Source organism: Triturus cristatus, chromosome 6 (assembly GCF_964204655.1).
Source record: "Triturus cristatus chromosome 6, aTriCri1.1, whole genome shotgun sequence".
NCBI lineage: Eukaryota > Metazoa > Chordata > Amphibia > Caudata > Salamandridae > Triturus > Triturus cristatus.
This window is the reverse complement of record NC_140589.1, coordinates 1,891,098,895-1,891,113,942: the sequence shown is the minus strand read 5'-3', so window position 1 is coordinate 1,891,113,942 and position 15,048 is coordinate 1,891,098,895. Positions and strand designations below refer to the sequence as shown.

Genomic DNA, 15,048 nt, shown 5'->3' with positions numbered 1-15,048 from the left:
GGTTTATTGAGCATAACTTGGCCACATTACCAAGAGTGCTTGTCATATTGCAGTAAAGCTGTACTCGATCAAATATTGCGCCTCTGGTGCCGCACTTTTCCCCATGTTTCAAGTGATGCACCGGCGGCGCAAGGGGCTTGGAAATAGGTCCAATAATCTTTATCTTCTTCTGAAGCTGTCAGACTTTTTTTCCTTGTTGCTTAGCAAGAGCTAGATGCCTGTGGTCCTTTTTGTATTTATGCCTATTTACTACTAATTTTATCAATTACCATATGTGATGGTGCTACTCGATTTCTTAAAGATACATGCAATTTTGCATTAATATTATTTTGGTTTTCTACTAATACCTTTAACTCTAATGACCTCTGCTTACTGTGATGATACCATTATTTTAATACATCTAAAAATACTGAGAAGTGGAAAATCCTTGTTGTGTAGGTTTTCTTAATGGTTTTGAGTGAATGTTAAAGTTCAGGATTTTCCATTTCCTGCCCATTGATCTGCCTTAGTCAAATAGGGGTGGAGCATTGACACGCCCTTCTCTTTGAGGGGGCGGGCCATGTTATGCAGTGTCCGGGGGTCTTATTTGTTCTCTGCACAGATGTACTGAGCATTTTCAAATTCCAAAGGTGACCTCTGAACTGCTCCACAGGGGCAGCTTTTACCCAGAAAGAGCGGCACCTGTGCCCACCGCCCTGCTACTCAGATTCAAATATCAAACATCGGATATCTCCAAACATTTGGTGAGACAATCATTTAAAAGTGCATCTTCTGGTAGGAGTAGAGTTGCGCAGTTCAGTGTCCCTCTATTGTGCCTTCAACTCCAGTTCCCTTCAGCAGCAAAAAATCAACATACTATCATGCATATTAATATAAAATGCAACTCCCGTCTGTAGTAGTCAATTCAATAAAATTTTTATTCATTATGATTTGGAATTCTGAAGAATTCCACATAAAAATACATCTTAAAAACACATTACATTACATAAAAAATGCCAATCTAAATTCATCTTGTCATTTCATTTAAAACCACAAATCAGCAAATCAGTAGCAGCCATTCTAGAGGTTTTCCAGTGCCGGAAGGGATGAACCACGAGTAGTCAGATTACCATACGTGAATTCTAACAGACTTATCCGGCCTTATAATCTAATACTATCATAAAACATTCAGAATTAAAACTTATTGTAAAGTGCAAAGATTTAAAATACGCTATACAGTACTAGATAATGAACGAAATAACCATGTAATAAAAAATAATTTGTCTATTCACTAAACTGTACTGTATAACCAGCAGCATAATGACAGTGCAGAGTAGTTCAATACTATAGACTCGCCTTTATTAGCGTGAAGTACACGATAGTTTAGCAGCAAAACAAGGATTTAGTAAGGTGCTTGAGATCCTACAGAATGAGTAACTAGCAGCAGAAAAAGTTTGTAAGAGTGCACATGCTTGATTGCAATCATAGTATATCGGCCTTAAAGACCGATGGGTCAACGAAAGTTCAAGTGCTCGGTGCATACATATTAAGAAGATCATGAAGGACACGATAGTTTAGCAGCAAAACAAGTTTGTAAGAGTGCACATGCTTGACTACAAACATAGTAAATCCGCCTTAAAGACCGAAGGGTCAAGAAATGGCAAGTGTTCAGTGCATACATATTAAGAAGATCCTTATGACTTTAGTATATATTTAAAAATTGTTTAAAAAAACAAAAAATTTTGAAACCCATAAGTTCAGATGGGAGGACAGCAGACAATTTTGGGCCTCTTCTCCTGTGGTGATATTATGCTTTAAAAAACAATTCCTTAGATATCTACGACATGTTGATTGTAATGCGGGACAAAAGAATAAAACATGATTCAGGTCTTGTATACAGGAATTACATAAATGACAATACCTTTCGTGTCTAGCAATACCCTCCCAAGCTCCTGTTACAATTCTTAGGGGGAGCAAATTCAATCTCAGTAGCAGAATCACCCTGCGTACTCCATGTTTGAGATTCCATAAAACATAAGGTTGGGGTTTTTTTGGCACTACTGTTCCCCACAATACAATCAGTATTTCTATTCTCTGAGCACATTTTAATATCTCTTTCACGAGAAACCCCGTAGATTGTTTTCTTAATTATAGTTTTCAAAGCCCTTTTGCAAAGAACCGCCGCCTAATCCTTATCTAAACCAAACATTGTTAATGCTTTTAAATTATTCCTAAATAATAGCACTTTTTTAATTCATATTTACAAATATTTCTCTGTACAGTGCTACCCGTAGTAGGTTCTCAGAGCTATTTAACAATGCATTGCACCATCTTGAACACGCGGTCATTGATAGCACATAAGTGGAAAGTAAACCAAATTCAAGCCTAAGCGCTGCAATAGGTGCAGCGCGATTCAAATTGCATATTTGGCGCCAGATTTGCTCTTCCACTTTCTCGAATTTGTCTTACTCAGGTGCATCTATTGTTTCACTGGCGTAGCATAGGGTTGGTGGGATCTTTATTTTATAGACCGATATAATGTGTGAGAAATGTCTTTTCCCACAGTGTGTGTACAGACGGTTAATTGCAAAGGCTTGTGAGATTGCTTTGCCTTTGCAATGGTCCATATGACTATTAGCTGAGCACCTATTTGTGAATATTTTTCCTAAGTATGGATAACATTTTACTACTTCCAATTTCTCTTTTCCCAAGAACCAGTTAAAAAAAATTCTGACCTTACATCCTTGATAACTAAAAATCATGACTTTACTCTTTAAAATATTTATTTTTAGATAATACTCTTCTGTGTACCTAATTAGCTCAGCAAGTCGTCTTTGTAGTCCGATTGGGGTTAAATACATTATTATGGCGTCATCTGCATATAGCAAACAGCTCAGCTATAAGTTTCCTAATTTATGGGGATTCCCTTTACTAAGCCCCACTCTTCTAGGCAAATCATTAATATAAATAGAAAAAAGTAAAGGGGCCAAAAGGCACCCATGCTTCAACCCATTATTGGTTACTATTTTCCTCGAGAGGCCTTGTGTTCCCCCCAATAAAACCTGAGTCCAAGTGGAGGAGTGAAGAGCAATTATTAATCATAAAAGAGTCCCTGGTATCCCCATGGTGACCAATTTCCTCCACAGCTTCCCCCGATCTACCCTGTCGAATGTTGTGGAGAAATCTATAAAAGCTGAATATAATGGCGCACCCCGACTTACTGGATACTTTTCAGTTAAAGTTTGAAAAATGGTGATATTATCAACGGTGCCACTATTCTTACGAAATCCTGTTTGTTCCAAAGGGATAAAATTATTTCCAAATGCCCACTCTTGAAAATAAGTGAGAATACTCTTTGCAAACAATTTCCCGGTTGCATCCAGGAGAGAATTTCACCATGGATATAACAATGGACAAACAACGGATGCAGAAATTTCACCCACTCTTCACAATCCTGTTTTATTATGGCTACTGGTACATCATCTGGGCCCACTGCACTGGAATATCTTGCCCCTTTAATGTAACCCTCAAACTCCATGCATGACGGTGCACCATAGTCTCTCCCCGCAGTCGGGATAATGCTAGCCTCTTCGTTCTGTCCAACTGCGAGATTTGAAGCATAAAGTTGGGAAATGTACATGGACCATTCTGCTTCTGGGATTAAAATAGGTTTTGACTTCTCTCTCCCAACACAAACTTTTGCTATCAGTGCCCAATACTTCCTAGTGTCACCAGAAAGAGCCACCTCTCGAAGTCTAACCCATTTTGCGTCTTCAGCCCTCCTACGATCCGATATTATTTTCCTTTTCCGTACCTGTTTCAGTCTACTTATTTCTCTCTGCCTTTGTATCATAGGCTTCCTAAATTGGTCTCTAATTAAACCGTTAATTTCCCGATTCAGTTTTTGAATTTCCCATGGTATTATTACTAATGGAGTAAAACTAATGACTCACTTCTTTCTTCCAAAAGTTCTAATTGCAGCCAAGACTCTCGCGAACCTCTGATCCGGGGTTTCTTGGCTGGAAATAAAGGCAGTATTTTCAAAGACCCTTTTAAAATTTGGAAGCAAATTATTTGACCAGCAAGTGCGCCCGTTGTTACGATTATAGGAGACCTTTTCATCCCTCTGATTCCAGAGTTCAGGCTTCTCAATTTCTATGTCCATTTTTACAGCTAAAATACTATGGTCACTCATATTTGTGGCAGATACCTTAAATTGTGTACATACATTAAATAGTTGAAGAGATTTTGCCATATAATCAGTTAGGGAGTGACCATATGCACCCCGGAAGGTGTAAGCAGCGGGGGAGTTCTCTGGGAATCTACCGTTTAACATTACAAGGTCTAAACTTACAAAATTTTGCAAAAGTAACAAGCCTTGTTTATCTGACCTTAGATGGTCCAGCAGTACAGAAACTGGGATGGCCCATACCTCCAATTCCGGATTAGAAAAAGACATATCTGCACTATTGGATAATTTAGCGTTAAAGTCACCCGCCATCATTATACGTGAGCATTCTTCATTGTCACTTAAGCTTTGCACAAAAGTACAGATTGAGGTGACCAATACGTTTGACGCTCTCCCTGGAGGAATATACACGTTTACTAGTAAAAGAGAAATTGCTTTCCCCAAGTTATCTTCACCAATCCTCAACTTTACTCCGATACAGCATTTTGAGGGGTGCTTATAGATCTTATGTTACAGCTTAAATAGCTAAACCTCCACTTGCGTGCCCTTTTACAGATTTTTTTGCTGTACAACAATACACATAAAAATTCTCAAACTGAAAATCCTCCCCCATCCAGGTTTCCTGGAGGCAAATTATTTTGGGGTCAAATTCTAATAGTGATTTAAGCTTCCAACTCATTTTTCCTACCCCCGCCACATTCCAGGATAGGATGTTTCCCAATTAGCTACCCCCGCACTTTGGGCTTTGTGGTGGATATTTTTGACCCATTCAGGGTACCTGCAACCCAGCTCCACTTTGCTACCTCATCCTCCACATTGGGACTACTAGGCATTCGGGCATCAGGGCATAAAAAGTTAAATTCTCTGTTTCATAGGCTTCTCCCTACAGTTATTTTGATGTAGGTTTATGGGGATTTTTGCACCCCTATTGTTAGAGAACCCATACCCTTGCATCTGATGAATCGTTCCTGAGCTTTCTGATGGAACTCGGCATGGAGGTACACTAGAGATCACATCTATACCTCTTTTTCTAAAGCAGTCTACATTAGCTATAACTAATGTTGAAACTAACCCGGACGAGAATGTAACTCTAGTACTTGGGGGTGTGCTCCTCAAGTCTAAATAGACCGTCTCGAGATCTTTACTTGTTATTGAACCCAAGTCCTTTATCTCTGTTAACAACTGTAGGAGGGAACTTCTATTCAATAACATTGGTTCAGTTTCAAACAGAGAGACGAAAAACAAGGTCCTGCTCACCTGCCTGGCTCCTGGCCCTGTTTTCCTTATTGACCTATTTCCGGGCTGCCCTAAGACCGGGTCCCTCTCTAACATGCCCCTATTACTGTTAAAAACTGTGAACAAGTCCCCCTCCCTAACTGTCCCCTGGCCGGAATCAAACCGTGCTGGGAAAGTTTCCCATCCACGGGAATGGAAAGGGGCACCTCCGGTAGGTCTATTGCAGGCTCATGTAAGTTTTCCGTTACATTTCCGGATATGGGGTCTCTACTTATCTCATGATTTATCCCACGAACAGATCGACTGGTTATCATTATCTTGCCCAGTTTTTCGACCTGTATTCAATTTGAGTTGCCCCAAAGTCCCTGTGTCCTTTCTACTTGGAAGAGATTTTGTACTATATAATTCCACGCTTACTGGAGGGAACCGCAATTTTAGAGATACGTCAAATCCTATTCTTCTTCTTACCCCTTCGACCAATTCTGATATTTCTTTCACTCAATACTGGGGCTTTCCCTAAGGGTGCAATATCTGAAGTATTTGCTAATTCTTCAATTAACTATAAGCTTGGGTTGTTTGTGTTACTTTTTTTAAAAATAGGGAGAACTCGTAATGGGGGAGTTACCGGGGATACTTTTAAATTTAAATTTCCCCCTTGGCTGGTATACTGTGCACTCTCAGGGTGTTTAACTGAGGGTAAACTTACAATTGGACTACCTCTGAGCGGGACACTTTTAGAGCCCTCATTCATTTCTTTTGTTTCCCCGTCCACAAATTTGGTACCACTTTTTGGCATCTCGTTATATATCTGACATAAGCGACTGGGTACCTCAGGAACTTTTACCAAATTCTTTATGGCTTGCTTGATCTGATTGAGCTCTTGGACCCCTATTAGTATGGGCGAGAGGACTTCCAATAAATGATCAGTATTTACTGTGCTTTTTTCAGGCAAAGATAAAATTGAGGAGAGAATTCTCTCTAGTGCCTAGAAAATCTCAAAGGTTCCCCCATCCGCGCATTCTCAGATGAATTCATAATGTTCTCTGTCCCCTTATCCAGTAATACTCCTGATGTCCTTTCAGCATAAAATTCTAATAAATGAGCATGGGATGAACTAGTAGGTGTACTACTACACAGAGCAGGCAAATGTGGTTGACCGGCTAATAAAACGGGAGACACTCCCAGTTCCGGATCCATCTCCATGGCGCCTATCTTTTTCATCTGCGCCGTCAGTTCTTCATTCTTTTCCATTTGTTTAGCAATGTCCAGTAGAGTGTAATCCTCCATTTTCGCCTGCTCAGAGCTAAAGCTAAGTTCTGTACGCTGTGGCACTTTTAGTGACAGTTCACCCAATTTAGGCGGGGAGAAACTAGACTCAAATCCATTCGTACTTCTTGGTTAGACTCGAGAATTGTCAAAGAGAGATACCAATCCTGTCAATGGTGATAATGGTGTAGGTCCCTTTCTTTTCACGTTCTTATTCGAGGGGCCTTCTACTTTGCCCACCGACAGATCCATTTCCGTCTTGCTACTCACCCCTCCTGTTTGTAAAACAACAATTTCACCTGGTGGCTGTACAGATGACAACAACTGGGAATTTTCACCATTATTGTTCTGTTGAATAATTATGGTCGGGTATAGGGCTGCCTTGACTTCTAAATTAGTGGACTGAATGCCCTCCTCGTTCTCTGATGTTACATGAGTGTCCACCACCTCATCTTCCTGGACCTCCTTTTTTTGCTCCTTTAAGCCCTTCCCACGCTTGGAGCACCTTACACCTTTTGTAAACATTGACATCACCAATGGATACGTTTTCAGATGAGAGAGGTGATCCCTATTTCTCCTGCACCAGATGTTTTTTTGAAGTTTAAGGGGACTCCTATGGCTCGTATAACAACTTTCTGAGCTTGCTGCTGTTTTCGCTGATACGCTTGAGCGCAAACACCTAGATGGCATTGCAAGATGCTTAATTAGATTTTGTTACAGCTTACTGGGCTGCTTGAGGGAAATGGGGGTGGAGATTTTGATGCTCTCAGCTGACCACAACTGTCCTTTACTGGCCTTTACCGATCTTTACTGGACAGTACTGGGAAATATAAGTTCCATGCCACAAGCCCAGGGGGACCAATAGGCCATAGGCCCTCTGAACTCCACAGAAAGCCGCAGTTTCAGGATCCTAGGGCGTTTCCTTATTCACACCGCTCCTGACCACTGCCTTTGACCGTCACTGACCTTAAGCTTCGCCTCCTGCTGCGTACGGGCCGTCGGGGATGTCGATAAATTGCCTCTTGAACTTGAAGCACAGGTCACACAGCACAAACAAACAAAAGACAGGACGTGATGAAGCTTGCTCCAATGCACCAGCACTCCACAGCCTCCACCTCCGCTGACCTCAACTGACCTGACCTGACCTCAACCACCCGCTACCTCCGCCCCGCCACCTGCCGCCTCTTGCAGTAGGAGGGAGGGCCGCAGAGGTCACACAGGTGACCTGGGGTTGATCCGGAACAAATCCGGTCATGGGGACTGGCACAGGTACTACACCGGCACTGGTACAGGCACACGCTCCTCCAGTACAGAGTTCAGGCACAAATTGCACAAATTGTGAGGGACTCCCGTTTCTTGCCCACTCGCTTGCTCAACTCGGCGCTGCTCAATCTGCTCAACCTGCTTCGGCACAGAGTTCACGGCAGGGCAGGACAGGACAGGGGGGGCGGGAATCCAAACTTCAGGGCACCGGCCGCGGTCGTAGAGACTGCCGCACCGGCTCACTCCATCTACTCCTCTCTCCTTGCAACCTGCAACCTGCCGACGGCCACAGCTTCGGATTTGGGTTTCTGCCGTTCAAGGCATTCAAACCGCACAGCAGGCAGCAGGCGAACACCGTACAGCAGGCAGAGGCTACACCAATGCTCCGACACTGCTACAAAACTCAGACACCTGTAGTAGTCATTGTAGACATAGAAGATGTTGGAGGAACTTCTCAAGCCTACCAATCAGCACCCCTACCTGCCTATACCTGCACTGTCGCACAACTCCACCTCGCCTTTTCATTGTTGCGAAGACCTCAACCGGAAGCAAGCTGCAATTTTCCACATGGACTTCCAAAAGAAACACTATTTCTTCAAACCGCCTTAACGAGACGACTCATTCAGCTCTCTTGGAATCTGCTAAAACAAACCAAAAACACACACAACTGGGAGGGAATCAAACGAGATTCTATCCACAGTATAGCGCTTGATTTCCATCTTCAACAAATAAACTCAATACTGCTTTCCTTTGGGTGGGATAGGACTCATCTCTGTGCTGTTCATAGAAACTATTCTTCCTTCAACTTTAATTCTTTTAAATGGCTCATAGTCTGCTCTGTTCAAAGCTTCTCTACTAGAAAGCAAACAACGGAGTGAGAAGCAACATAAAGAGAATACCCTCCACTTGCAAAATTAAATATCTATTATCACAGAAGCATCTACTATCTAACATCTAATTTTATCTGAATGTACATTCCAGAAAATACGCGTGATGGGTAGAATCCAAGAAACCTCTTAGATTTTATAAAAGGACCCTCACCCCCTAGTACCACCAGTAGTATGCTTCATCATTATATCCTCACCCACTACACCTAGTAGGTGTGCGTGGGCTCGACACTGTTGGTTAGTGGAGCTTTACTGCTACGGGATCTGTAACTAAAAAGGCCTGGTTTTCTTTATTCAGGATACCTTTGACAAGGTCAAAAACACAAGGAAAGATGCGTTTCGGGTATGCCATGTACCCCAACATCTCAGGTCGACATGTTTCAGCCAATTTGATCACCTCAGGGGAGTTGTAGAGCTTTCTTCAGGACTGAGTTTCAACTGGACCCTAGATGCTAATGATTATATAACACCATTTGTGTATATTTATCAGCTGTGAAATTCTCAATATCATGGTGGAGTAGTGTGGCTCACTGGTTAGAGGCGGCAGACCCGGAAGCAGAGGACGGCCCGGGACCAGGGTTCAATTCCCGACACGGCAGGGTCGTGGACCAGGGCCAGCGGACTGATAATTCTCGCCTCGGTGCCTACTCTAACCAGGGATCACACTTGGCAACTCTGGGCATTAGCTTGCCTCATCTCCACAACGGCCCCCACAATTCGCCGGGGATGCCTGGTTTCACCTTGGAGATACCCAGGAGGGACCATCTCACAGGGATAGCCAGGACGGATTCCCCAGCGGTCTACAGCGCCACGACGCCTCGGCAGCAGTGCGCTTTACAAAAAACACATACATACATGCAACTCTCTAAATGTCTTCCAATCAGGCACCTACATGGTACGCTTTCAGTACCATCGCTCCTCTGGTAGAGCGAGTGCCAAAACCTCGCAAATCAATACCTGCTAGTTGCATAACCCATTTTACCTATCTTGCTAAAGTGAGAAATGCAACAGCTTAATGAGGAGATTTCAAAGCAACAATGAGGTGTTTGTCTCCTCTTGGTCTAATCCTAGATGCTCTATTTTCATAATCTTTCAACCATCTTATCACACAGGCCTTGGACGTTTCCAGAAAAGTAGGATAAGACACAGCTCTGCAATTAATCTGTGTCCTTTGTGAACCAACAACAGCAACAACTTCCGGAGTAAAGGACCGTTCATCTATATCCAATGCTCTCACATCAGAAACACGTTTGCATGGGAGGAAGCAGATCAAAAGAATGAACTGACTTTAACTCCTTAAATGATCAAAGATCATTGTCTGGACACAGTAAGAGTAAATGAAACATCTCACAAACATCTCATAGTGAGTTATTCATTGGTGTGGGAGGAAACTGGAGTCTGATACCTTTCAACAATCTGTACACTAAAGGATGTCCTCCTATTGTGGTGCCATCCTTGTAACAGTGCCCGGCTGACATGGCGGACCTGTAATTACTTACTGTCCTATTTGCATTGTGTTCCTGTATCAATCAGAAAGAAAATGTAAAATATGCTCAAGAGGGGCTGAAGACAGATGCACACTCCTCTCCAAACACCAGCTATGCCATCTGTTCCAGGCTGTGTTGTACCTTCAGAGAGTTCCCAGAGCCCATGATTCCCTAAGGAGGGCTTCAGCTTGGCCCAGAAAGCATGTGATGCTCTATCTCGCCCAGAAATCCTCCAAATCATGATACACCGACTGCCCTCTTGAAATAGGGGATGTGTGTCCCCTGTGAAGTTCATCAATATTGTGCTTTATATTGAAAACAGTTTTGGAACATCTACTGATAGCTCTATTAGGTCAGGATACCACCTTGTGTTGTCCACTGTGGCATTACTATAATCAGTTCTGTAGACTGGCACCTAACCTGCATCACTGTCCTCGGACTCATCTGAAATGGGAGAGATGCAGAGTTCGGTGGAGGGCCCCACACCTGCAGAAAAGCATCTTCCTCTAGAGCTTAGGGGCCAAACTCCCACTTAAATACTGTGGCATCGGTCTGGTCAGCCTGAACTCAAAAAACATCTATGGCACAACGACCCAAAGGAGTCTAAAGTTGATCCACAATCTCAGCGGTCCAATTACACTTCATCGAATCCTTGACGTGGCGGGACTGCCAGTCCACTACTTTGTTGGATACCCCTGGAAGGTATTCCAAAATCATCCCTATTTTCCTTTCCAGACAAAAATTCCAGAATCATTTTGCTTGTTCTGCGATCTCTCTGGAATGCCCCACATGCAACTGATATACCTTACCGCCAATATGATGCCCATTTGCAACTAAATTCAACTGCAAATTCTGTTCCTGGAAAAAGATCCACCAATAATTCTAGACAAATAATATGCAATTGGAGTTCTTGGTCTGACCAACGACCTCTGGTTGCTAGGTTGCACAATGGGCGCCCATTCCAAAGCATCTGGCATCAGAGTTGATGACCATGTCTGGAAATATTTGCAAAGTGTTCCTGCCATTCTATGCCTACACATGATCAGCAACCACTTCTACTCCTCTTTGGCTTCGGCTGTCCGCGGAACTTGATCTGCATATGTCAAGCCATACCGAAGATGGGAGGTTTTCATTCCCTAAAGGGCACTCCAATGTAGAGGACCTGTAAATATTGCCTGAATCAAGGCTGATAAGCAACTCAATATTAAAACCAGGGACCTTGGAGAAACCTGCTTCTTTTTCTGAACCTGTTTGATCTCATTCTATACATCCTTTTGATTCTGGGAGAGAAGATGAAAAACTGCTTGTCGCTTGCACCAAATCTACTCTGAAACCTAGCAACTTTAGCTTCTGTTTTGGGTAAAGAACTGACTTTTGCCTATTTATCACAATCCCTAGACTCTGTAGCAGGACAATTTCAGTCTGTTTTACAACCAGGTCTAGATCACTCTCCTAACTTCTTGATTTCTGCATCCATGAGCTGGGAGTGGTCATTCGAGAATCTGATGAGACTTATTTTTTAGGCTAAATAGGGTACTCTGTGAATCCAGACAGAACTCTTAGAGAATTTGGACAGCTTGGAGAATCTATGCATCTTGCATCAGATTGTGCTAGTTGTGGAAAAACTCTGCGAAGCATCTGCCTTTTAACCAACAGAGACTGACCACTGTGCATATTTCATTGTATCTGTGGCCTCCGCTGCATATTCTGCCACGGTTTCCGCTCCTTCTAGATGAAAAGAACATAGAGTCTTGAGTCCTTTTGTGAAAATATTGGTCTCACCCACCTTTGGGTCTGTTGAACCGTTCACCACTCAAACATACAAAAGGTGATGGGTAATGCTTGCAATGAGTCTAACCACAGACAATCACTCTGGGGACCATTCCAAACCATCACTCTTTTGCCCACCACGCCAACTCAGATTAGACTCAGCTATATGCAAATCAGTGTTAATTCTGCTCCAACAGGAACACTGCAGCTTGAACTGCAAAGCCAGGCCCTCTCAGAACCGCAACACAAGCAACCCAAGACTGGTTTCATCCTGATAGTGACTTTTCAGTCACGTTTAGCTTGGTTTAAGTTGCATAGTGAGCAAGAGACCCACATCTGGGCATTTTCTTGGCCATGTAGAGAGCTACGTCAAAATACACAACAGTTGAAGGGAGGATGTTTTCAATAAGTCTAATCATTGGCAATCACTCGGGCAGCATTCCAACCCATCTTTATTTTGTCCACCACGCAACTGCAGATTAGACCCAGCTATATATAAATCATTCTTGACCCTGCTCTAATAAGAACATTCCAATTCGGGCTGAACATGTGGCATTGACATGAACAGATGAACTAGCATCAGGAAGTTCCCCCACTGAATAAACAAAGACTGGGAGACGCAAACAAAATCGAACCCTCTACATAACCCAATTAACTTCAACCCCCATCACTCCCCTGCATTAGACAGTATCTCTGCACTTGCTTGTATTGTAGTATTTCTCCCTCTCTGGGAACAAATGAAAGGAGAGATAATCAACAGAGACTCTGTGGTCCACTGACACCTTGGCTAAAGGGATTCTATCTAATCAATCAATCAAGGATTTGTGAAGTGCGGGAAATCATGTGCGAGGGCTCCAAGCGCTGGCTTGAGTTGCTGACTGCCTCATGTTGATCTGTTAATTGGAATAGCCATGTCTTGAGTCCTTTACTTAATTGTGGAGTGATGAGGAGTTCCTGAGGTTCAGGGGGAAGTCATTCCAAGTTTTGTTTGCTAGGTGGGAGAAGGAGTGTCCACCGCTGTTGCCTTGCCTGATCCAGGGTGTGTGTGTGAGGAAGATGGAGGGGGATCATAGGTGTCTTGTTGGTTGGTGGAAGGTCATGCATTTGCTGATGTATGCTGGTCCTTCGTTGTGCAGGGCTTTGTATGCTTGGGTCAACATCTTCTGCTAGCATCTCTTCTGGATCAGGAGCCAGTGTAGCTTTTTGAGGTCTAATAAGTGGATTCTGCTCAGCTGGCATACGAATATGTTCCCATGATATGATAGTAGAACAACAGGAAAACGAAGAAATCACAAATAAAGCACAAACCGACCAGGTAGCTAAGAGATAGGGGACCCCGTTACAAACCAAGCAAAATTAAAGACTTGACAAACCTGAATTAGACCCTCGGAACAGGGAGAAAGAGATCCCAGCTTCAAGCAACCTACACAGGCAATCCAGACAAACTCACAAGTAATGGGAATAGCTACAAACAGCCTTATCGAGTTCTTATAAATACCATGAACAGGAAACAGTACAGTGCATGGTCACACCTGCCAGGCTCTTTTGACTGCAGGGATATGTCGGTTTGTTGTTTCTCCAAGAGCACAGGATACCCGGAGCCAACAACAAAGCTGCATCCTATAACGGTTTTCATTGTGTGCTGACCCTGCATCTGGTAGAATCTGCTGAATCAGAAATGGATATGAAGGAAAAACATACTTTTTTGAAATGTGCCTTAGATACTGAATGTAGATTATTTGTTCAACTCATTTTGAAAAAAAGATTTCTTGCACACTGGCTTACATGTGGAAGCCAATAATTAAGTAAAATTCAGGTAATAATAAAAGATGTTTAGTCGTTCTATGTTCCCAAGCTTCTACGGGTAAGAAGTAGCTCCCTTGTATGGCTGAGTCTAGCGCCTGCAACAGGAGAGGCCTCAAACCCAAATGGAGTCATTTTGAATCGGCCTATTTTGGCTATGTGTGTAGCAGCTGTATTTAGGCACAGACTCTGGCAGCACACACAAGGATACCTACTAAATCCACACATTTCCGGAAACTAGACACCCAAGGAAAGGGTGGTGTCACTTGTGTGGACCCTTGTCATTTCGTACCCAGAATACCCTGCAAATCTCAAACTTTGACTAAATCATGATTTTTTCTCACATTTCTGTAAGGAAAAGTTCCAGAATCTTCGAGGATCTAGAAAACTCCAGCCATCGAACATTCCCACTCTTTTCTCAATGAACACAGTCCTCCACTTGTGTGCTAGGACAAACGCCCTCAGGCAGAGAGACCCCAAAATACAACCTGGTTACATCAAAGTGGTAGCAGCAATATTTTGGGCAGAGCTTGGCCACCACCTAGAGTGACCTATGAAACCTAGACACTGAGTTTATGAGCTTCAACCATAAATTTGCTTTATTTGTTGATAAATTCTTAAATAACAAATGTGTTCATCCTACTTCTCTTTTATGCTGACTCAGTGAATCTGTCTTTTATAGTAAACAATCCCATGGCTGAAATGAAAGTATGAAGATGTTTCAAGAGTATAAATAACGATGATGCTTATGATGCTAGTGATATAGTCTATCATTGATGAACATATCCTTCTCTTTACTTTCTTTCCATGGCAGATACTGATCCTGAAACTGCCTTCATCATATAACCTGCTGTGTGTCTATGAAGCCGCGTTGTTGTCACTAGGCAGTGTTGGTTCTTCTCACGCCAGCCCCACTGCCTTCCAGTTGACGATGCTACAGTCTGAAGACCTTGGGACAAGACTGGGCAGGACGGTTCTTTTACTCAGATATTTCCACCTTAGTAAAGGAGAGATACAGGCCATGTTACTGTAGACCACTAGAATACTAGAACTGGGCACAAGGTATATAGCACAGCTGTGGCATTTCTGGTTTTGCTTTTTCTGCACTCCTGCATGGATATCTTTACTACTGAACAACTGTTGTCTCTCTTCTATTCTCCAGCTGGAT

The 15,048-nt window shown here is 42.8% G+C and overlaps 1 protein-coding gene across 1 annotated transcript in view; it reads left to right on the top strand.

Annotated features, from left to right (window-relative positions):
- The window catches only part of LOC146822323 (uncharacterized), a 224,202-nt gene extending 209,419 nt beyond the window's left edge, over positions 1 to 14,783 (top strand). Inside the window, exon 7 of the mRNA XM_085609459.1 lies at positions 14,695 to 14,783. Within this exon, the coding sequence (XP_085465585.1) occupies positions 14,695 to 14,726 (32 nt within the window). The 3' untranslated portion in view covers positions 14,727 to 14,783. The remainder of the gene's footprint in view (positions 1 to 14,694) is intronic.
- The last annotated feature ends 265 nt before the right edge of the window (positions 14,784 to 15,048 follow it).